Source organism: Malus sylvestris, chromosome 15, assembly GCF_916048215.2.
Source record: "Malus sylvestris chromosome 15, drMalSylv7.2, whole genome shotgun sequence".
Lineage (NCBI taxonomy): Eukaryota > Viridiplantae > Streptophyta > Magnoliopsida > Rosales > Rosaceae > Malus > Malus sylvestris.
In genome coordinates, this window is record NC_062274.1 from 3,782,954 (window position 1) to 3,791,339 (window position 8,386).

The 8,386-nt window shown below is 37.5% G+C and overlaps 2 protein-coding genes across 3 annotated transcripts; one reads left to right on the forward strand and one right to left on the reverse strand.

The window, feature by feature from the left end:
• The first annotated feature begins 354 nt into the window (after positions 1–354).
• Positions 355–3,236, forward strand: LOC126604508 (probable magnesium transporter NIPA9). The gene is made up of 9 exons (XM_050271781.1): positions 355–679; positions 881–979; positions 1,133–1,262; positions 1,381–1,469; positions 1,567–1,623; positions 1,709–1,767; positions 2,041–2,161; positions 2,297–2,445; positions 2,791–3,236. The coding sequence occupies exons 1-9, from the start codon at positions 569–571 to the stop codon at positions 2,996–2,998; spliced, it is 1,023 nt and encodes a 340-aa protein (XP_050127738.1). The 5' UTR covers positions 355–568; the 3' UTR covers positions 2,999–3,236.
• Positions 3,237–4,709: 1,473 nt separating this feature from the next.
• On the reverse strand, positions 4,710–7,131 carry LOC126604509 (cytokinin riboside 5'-monophosphate phosphoribohydrolase LOG8-like). 2 transcript variants are annotated; one of them, XM_050271782.1, is made up of 8 exons: positions 7,049–7,131; positions 6,754–6,929; positions 6,090–6,187; positions 5,924–5,954; positions 5,548–5,647; positions 5,382–5,452; positions 5,154–5,297; positions 4,710–5,025 (listed from the first exon to the last, which is right to left on the reverse strand). In XM_050271782.1, exons 2-8 carry the CDS (start codon positions 6,862–6,864, stop codon positions 4,903–4,905), a joined length of 678 nt encoding a protein of 225 aa, XP_050127739.1. In that variant the 5' UTR covers positions 6,865–6,929; positions 7,049–7,131; the 3' UTR covers positions 4,710–4,902. The 2 variants fall into 2 exon arrangements, with proteins under 2 accessions (XP_050127739.1, XP_050127740.1); XM_050271783.1 differs by lacking the exons at positions 6,754–6,929; positions 7,049–7,131 and adding an exon at positions 6,336–6,477.
• Positions 7,132–8,386: the final 1,255 nt, after the last annotated feature.

An 8,386-nucleotide genomic window follows, 5' to 3' on the forward strand; every position in this document is an offset into this window, starting at 1 on the left:
TTTTGACCCTTCAACCAACCATGAACAAGTCACAAACTTCAATTCTCCAGTTTCTCATTTGTTATTTTGTGTTTGTTAATTTTTTTTCACCTTACAATGATTTTCTTTACAGTAATTTTTTTATTCACCAGATTTCTTCGACATCACGATATTTTATTATGAACTATTCTAATTTATGATGAGAAATAATGTGTGCTTATCATTTTCCTTCAAAAAAAAAAAATGTTAACTTGGGGTTTGGGTTTCCTTCATACGACATGTAGCTTTATGCTCACTACTGAAATTAAGAATATACCGGAATAATAGGGTCACAAATACAAATATCTTACCCTGAATTTAATTTTAAGAACAGATAATTAGATAAAAACTAATCTCCCTCTCTCCAACGCGCATTTTCTGTAATTAAATTCTTAATTCTTTAATCCCTGGACGTTCGCCAGAACTGTTTTGCTGTTATGTCCCGAACAAATCATCTTTATAAATCTAAACCCAAAACCAAAACAGTAACGCAAAACCAAAATCAAAGATTCAATTTTTACTGTTTTTAGAGAGGGAGAGGGAGAGAGGGATGTGGGAGTCGATCTTCCTAACGCTGGCGGCGACGGCCGGAAACAACATCGGCAAAATTCTCCAGAAGAAGGGCACCGTCATTCTTCCTCCTCTCTCTTTCAAGCTCAAGGTAGGTACTCCCTCATTTCTTTTTGGTTTGCCCATTTTGCCCTTATTGATTCTGTGATTGCTGTTCGAATCCCAATTTGTAATTTTGGATTTGGATTCCGGTATTTCGTTTCCAACTGGGAATTGGGTTTCGTTTCAAATTCCCAAATTTTCAGGATTTACAACAAAATTTCAAAATTTTGAATGTTGTATATGTTTGCAGGTGATCAGGGCGTATGCGTTGAACAAAGCATGGCTGATAGGATTTATGATGGATATATTCGGAGCTTTGTTAATGTTGAGAGCATTGTCTTTAGCTCCTGTAAGTGCTTCAACTCCGAAGCTAGGATTTTTCCATTGTTTATTGTTTCGATTTTTGGGATTTTTTTTTCTTTCTGCAATTTGTTTACGTACTTGGTGATTGGAATTAATGTTGTGCTACATTTTGGTGAATGTTGGATGATGTATTTTTCAGGTGTCTGTCATACAACCGGTTTCCGGGTGTGGACTTGCAATTCTTTCAATCTTTTCCCATTTTTATCTGAAGGAAATGATGAATGCTGTTGACTGGATGGGGATTACATTAGCAGGCATTGGCACTATAGGTAATGTAAGTTCTTCACAATGCTTGAAAATTCAGTTGTCTTCGCTGGGAACTGTTGCATTACTTTTGATTGTGTGTTTTGTTTTAAGAATAATTTGTGTGAGATTTTGTATTTGCAGGGGTTGGTGCCGGAGGTGAGGAGCAAAAGGCTTCCACAATATCGGTGTTTCATCTACCATGGTTGGCAATTGTAGTCGCCTTCTTGTTTGTAGGTACCTTGTACCGTGCATCATCTGATGTTTATAGTTGGACACTTGGGTTTATGCAGTGTAATGATTCTAACCCTGCAAGACCTCTTTAAATAGGTCCTCCTTAATGGGTGGCTACGCATCTACAGACGTCAACGCAAAGAACAGGAGTTGGTAAGCTGATTACTTCGTTTCATCTATCTTTAGTGTTTGAGTATGGTGCCCGCTACAAGTTCACTGATACCTGCTCATGGTACAGATGGAATATGAAGTTGTTGAAGAAATTATATATGGCTTGGAATCTGGCATTTTGTTCGGGTATGATCCTGTCCAGCATGTTTCTTATCACGATTCACATATAGATTCATCTCTTTCATCTTTCAGTTCTAGGAGGGAAATTATTAAAAAGCATATAATGAGTTATAGTGTGCATGCTAGTTGATGTCAATGATGTGTTGAGCATGTCAGTTGTGTGTACTTTATGTTACAACGATAGAAAGTTTTAAGTCTTGTTGATTTAAATCATGAAGCTGCTGTTGTTGTCAAGCCATGTTTAAAATTATAATGCAATTATCACATATCTTATTGCAGGATGGCATCTGTGATATCAAAGATGGGATTTGTGTTCTTGGAGCAGGGTTTCCACAGCATGCTGGTCCCGATATGTGTGATAATCAGCATATGTTGTAGTGGTACAGGGTTTTATTACCAGGTATGTTAAGCACTTTACCAAGTTCCTAGTTTCATATCCATGTGCTCACATAAATTGAATGTCGGTCCCATGAAATAAATTTGTAGTTTCATAAGTTGGTTATTGTCGTTGTTAATGAGTTATTTCTTTTGACAGACTTGGGGCTTAAAGCATGGGAGGGCAATAGTAGTGTCTACATGTGCTGCTGTGGCATCAATTGTGACTGGTGTACTAGCTGGAATGCTTGCTTTGGGTGAAAGATTGCCTTCAGCACCAACAGCTCGTCTTTCACTGATGCTTGGATGGTAAATTACGATAACTATACTGACTATTTTTTTTCTCGACTTGTTTTTATTAAAAACTTCCTAAACGTATGGTGTATGCGGCATGATTCATCAGCTACCATGCTTCATGTAGGAAACCTGATAGCACTTCCGTGAGATGAAAACTCATTTAGGAAACCTGACTATCACTTCTTGAAACTTTATTTATTTTATTTTTTTTTATTGCATCCCTATACAGTTTTCAAAGTTATTGTATTGTTCTCCTCATTCTCATTCTCAAATTGCAAAAACTCTTTTCTCATTGTTTGAAGTGCTCAAATAAGGATTTTTGCTGTGAAGTTTACTCCAAATTATTTTCTACCACAGGTTACTCATAATTATTGGTGTGATTTTACTTGTGAGCTCAACACGACTGATGCGACGCCTTCCTCGACCATTACGACAACTTTTAAAGAGTGGTGTTGATCAGAGGAAACCCGGGTCTATCCGTGTTAGGGATGGAAGCCCGAGCACTGTTATTCAGGCAGCAACTCTGCATCATTTGATACCAACTGCTTCAAAAGAGAAGGCTTGATGTGATCACATCGGAGAGTTTGTATATGCAAAAAAGATCTCATATCGGTGGACTTACAAGTTACGGGAAGCAACTCCCTTTGGTTTAGGTAAAGCTGGTGTATAAAGGGTATTCTTACCATATCAGAGGCCATGAGTTTTTGACATCATTCCTCTCAGGAAAAAACTTTACACCGTATTTTGTGAACATTTGGTAGTCGTACATCTCAATTTTTATTACTCGTTCGTTTTCACAAAAATGGTGCACCTTTTCAATTGCAATGCCTGCTTTTGTTTCGAGGAGTACTCTCAAATAGCACCCAAATCTTGTCGATATTATTTGAGGGCTCTCCCTCTTCTTTTTGTTTCTTTAAGAACATTATTGTGATATTTCCTGTAGTACAGGCAAGCCCAACGACGATGATAAGGACAATAACGCCAAAAACAAGACATGAAAACTGAGCAGAGAGAAATAGTTGCCGTAGGACCCAAGTAAATAGATAGTTGCCTCTGCATTCACTTCGTGGGACGACCCCTTTACCCCCATTTCACACCGACACACACCCATTCTCTAGGGTTTAGGTCTTTCTTGTTATTCATGACATAACACTAGCATCTCTTGAGGTCCACCATTACTTGGACTTAGAGCAATCAACCACTATCGATGAGAAAGCATTATAAATAAACAAAAAAACCCAACACAACTAGGATGGGACACATTGTGTGCTCTGCTAGGGCACCATGTGTCATGTCACTCACGAGTTGTAGTTGCCCTACTTTCTTATTTGTAGGGAAACTAATCATAGACAGCCCTACATGTGGGAAGTCACTGTGCAGTATTTTAGACCGATAATAGATCATCTTCTCTCTCTCTCTTTCTGTCTAATCCTCTTTATTTTTGATATTTGGATTAAATAAATAAAAAAAGAATCACGACGAAAAAATAAACAGTATTGTGCGTAAGGAGAAAATGTGCGTACAAAGGTCATTCCCTATTGTTAATTTTATCCCATAACGTGATGTTTTTAGCTTAAGATACTATTACAATAACGTCTATTGTGTCAAAGATGTAGATAAGTCTTCTCCCTCAGTTGGCTATTTCCTAAGCATTGCATGTGAGTTGTAGTTTGGCACTTCCATACGTGCAAATGCCAACCTTTACCCAAAAAATTACAAATATGAAAGGGAACTTCTAGAGTATTTGAGTGACATATCATATGGTTTTGCCTCCATGATTGTACCACTCTGTTTTTATTCTCTACAGGGCAGAGTTCAGTAACCAAAATAGCCAAACACAAGGAAGAGAGAGAGAGAGAGAGAGAGAAAAGGGGCCCAAAGGAATGGATACCTCTCTCCCAAAAGCAATTGATAATTTTCAAGTACAATTATTTTTTGACAAGACAATATATGTTCTAAAATACTCTGATTTACGGGAAAAAAAATTATAACATAGATGGAAGGGAGCGGACACATTTCTCCCGCATCTTCGAAAATGACAAGACAGTAGCTTTGGGAGATTTTCAGTCTTCAAATTATGACTTGTAGACCAATTAATTCTGGCAAGAGCCACTTTGTGGGACCTTGCAGAATTCAATGATTTAATACAGAAGCTGTGATTCTTAACTTAACTATCATTTCATATCATTAGTATAAATTTTTGTATTAATTATTGCTCCTTATGGGAGAATGCAAGCTACAGAAAATAAGTTTTAGGATGCCTAAGTTCTGCACTATTTGGAACTGTAAATAATTTCCTTCCATTTCAATCGACCAAGAACGAAAGTATGCAACGAAAGACTCTGGATGAATTCACTTGAAATCGAACTACCACTACGAAAAAGTAAATGGAATGGAGAGGTCCATGGCCTCATAGAAATGATTTCTTCCACACAACTCAAGTATTGATGAATCACAGCAGGAATTAATCTAGGTGAAAGAATTATCGTCAATAACAGTTGCACCTTGCGCTTTCATGGCTCCGCGTTTACCAAGTTGTTTCATTTGCCAGCTTTCATGAGAAGCAATATGTTCATGGGAAGGAGTGTATTGCTGCCAAAGTAAACATTGAAGATTTATTAAGGCTTCTGTTTTGTTTTGGAACCCAGAAACATATATTCCATGAAGAAACGAGTAAGCTCACTCATCGACAGGAAAGAAAAGTCAGGTTATAACTATACCTCCATCTTCTCAACAAGTTCTTTGGCTGTTGGAGCAGAGAGAACTATATGCCGAGCACCTGGCTTGATGAATCCTTCTTCGACACCATTGTCAAATAGCGCAAGCAAGGCATTATAGTACCCATCTACATTAAGCAAACCAACCTGTATGGAGTAATATTCAAGTTTCAAATTTAATTAGTAGGAAGCTAATCGTAACATTTTCAATAACGGAAACTGATGCATTACCGGCTTCCTATGAATCCCAAGTTGCGCCCATGTTATTATCTCCAACAGCTCTTCCATAGTTCCGTATCCTCCTACAACCAAAATTAACAATGTCAAAATTAACAATGTACTAAGCATAAGAATTGTAATTTATAAAGTTTTTAGTGAGAATTTGAAATGTAATTACCAGGAAGAGCAATGAAGGCATCAGCCTCTTGAGCCATCAAAGCTTTGCGTTCATGCATGTCTGTAACTGTTCTTACTTCTCCAACGGATGGACCAGATATCTGTCAAAGTTATCCATAAAAGTCTACCACATAACCATTTGAACTTATCTTTTAAAACAGAGAACTAAAACTGAGATAATAAAAGACCACGAGCAAATTTCTTTCCTGGATCCACTAAGAATGTGCACGATGACCCATTTAAAATGCAAAAACATCACATCAACTATTTTCAAGAATTAAGGGGAAAAAACAGCATGAAATCAATCATGAATGGTCGTATTTACAAATGACGAGAGAAGGCGAGGATGAGATCAGTATATGGATATATAGAGATACCTCAAGCGGCATGAGAGCTTTCGGAATGACCCTGCAAGTAAAAAGCAGGAAAGATTTTACTTAAGTGACATTTTTTTGTTCAACAAAGACATTGTTTGCATTGATATTATGATGTAAAAGACCAAATCATTCTATAATTCAAAGCAAAAGTTTCGTTTATACAAACCCAAGAACATGGCAACCTCCATCATACACCGTCTGCGATATCAAACCCATCAACCCGACACTTCCCCCGCCATACACCAAATCTATCTTCCTTTTCACCTGCAATATCCACCAACAAAGTAAACAAGTAATTCCCAGATCATCCTTTAGGGGAAAATAAAGCATTGTAAACAAAAGCGCATAAATTCCTTATTCAATGTATCTGCATAAAGATATACACTTTGCAAAAGTGCTTAATATTCCTGACCAGAAATCACAGAACAAGAGTAGTCCCACTGTAGAATGGCCTATTTAGCAAACAGAACAAACCAGGTTCGAGGAGAAGAAACTTCCACAAAACATACCCCAAAACCCCAATCCGTCCTCTCTCTTCCCCATCAGAAGAGAGATATAGAGAGAAGGGGGTATCGAACAACACATGATGGGTAAGTTTTTCTCCGTTTGGAGACATTACGTAGCCATTTTGACAACTCTAAAATACAAAAACCCAAAACAATCCCATTACCAAAAAAAACACAAAAACCCATCAAAATACAACTCAAGGTGGATTCAAACTCATCAAAGATTACATCTTTAAACCAAAAAACCAGCACTTAAACAACAATAAACACGATTAAATAAAGATAAGCAAAGAGAGTGTAAGAATAGAACAAAAGCAGGCATACCAGTTCATTGCCCAACTCCAGAGCAGCGTCACTAAACACTTTCCTGCGGCCAGAGTTGCTTCCACAGAACACACAAATCCTCCTGAACTGGCTGCGTTTGCTCTCTTCCATTCACAAAGTCCGCAACTTTTTTATACTTTTTGTGGTCAATTCAGCATCACTTATGAAAAAAAGAACTGAACCCAAGAAAAACCAAGACAAATGGGTAAGTTTTATGTAGATTATATGTTATTTTAACAGCAAAAGCACAGAATTTTATGCAGAATCGATGGAGGAAGAGAAAGAGAGAGCATACGAGACGGGTTCTTTGAAAGGACAAATGGGTTGACCCTAAAATTGGTATAAAATCAATCAAATTCTAGAGCTTGATGGCTTTTAGGTCATCTCCAACCGAATGGTCCATAGGACCAGACGGTCGAAAATAGTCCGAAAATCGTCTCCAACCGAGAGCTAGGCCAGAGGGCTCTGGAATCTAGGAGGGCCCCACGGAATCAGAGAGGGATGGAGGGCTGGCTGCCAGCCAGCCAACCCGCCCGCCCGGGGATGGCTATATATTTTTTTTAATGTTTTGTTATTTCTGTCGGTTATAGCCAGCATAAATAATATATATTATATTATTAGTGTCGGTTATAACTGACACTAATAGCAATGTTAATATAATATCAATTTGAACAGTATCGGTTAAAACCGACACTAATTTGAATTCCAACGGCTAGCCAGTCACTAGCCGTTGTATTCAAATTTTTTTTTTGTTTTTATGAATTTAAACCTTTTTTTTCTATAACTTCATATAACTTTTTTTCTATAACTTATATTTTACAAAATTTGGCTCATATTTTTTTTTAAATTCCATTTTTTTTCCTATAACTTCTATTTCACAAAATTTATTTCATATTTTTTTAAATTTATTTCATATTTTTTTTTAAATTCCATCAGATTGGCATGCGTCATCGCTCTGTTTCGTGGTTTGTAAGAGCGACCAGCAATAGAGCCACCCCGTTGAGGTTGTTCCTCAGTTGGCTGACACACCATGGCTGCTGCTATGCTTTGTTTGTTGCGCCTTACTTGAGCTGCTTCATCAGACTCCTCATCTTCTCGTCTCATTTGCGCCCATTTTGCTTCTCTTTTGGAATTGGATGAGGACCCCCAGTTGGAATATGAAGAGAATCCAAAGTTGGAATTCATTGCAAACTTGAATTCAAAGTTGTGTGAATTATATCCCAATATCCACCCTATTTATAGCAAAAAAAAATTCAAATCCAACGGCTAGCTGACGTCACTTAGCCGTTGGATTTGAATTTAAGTTGTAGTTTTTAAATAATAAATTATGTTTGGCCCTATGGCCCTCGGTTGGAGACGATTTTTTGTGACAGGACTAAAACGAGTCATCTGGTCCTTTGGCCATCGATTGAAGACGAAGGCAAATATGGTCATGTACTGTTTATTAAAATATTAATATCTTGGAGAGACTTGAAAGGCCAGAGGGATAAAACGAGCCCTCTGGCCAGCCATCGGTTGGAGATAGCCTTATATATCCGGTAAGTGTAGCAAGGAAGACCCACATGCTCCATTTCCTTTCTAATCCGACTGTCTTTTTTTCGATAATTATTTACATGAAACGAATTTATTATTA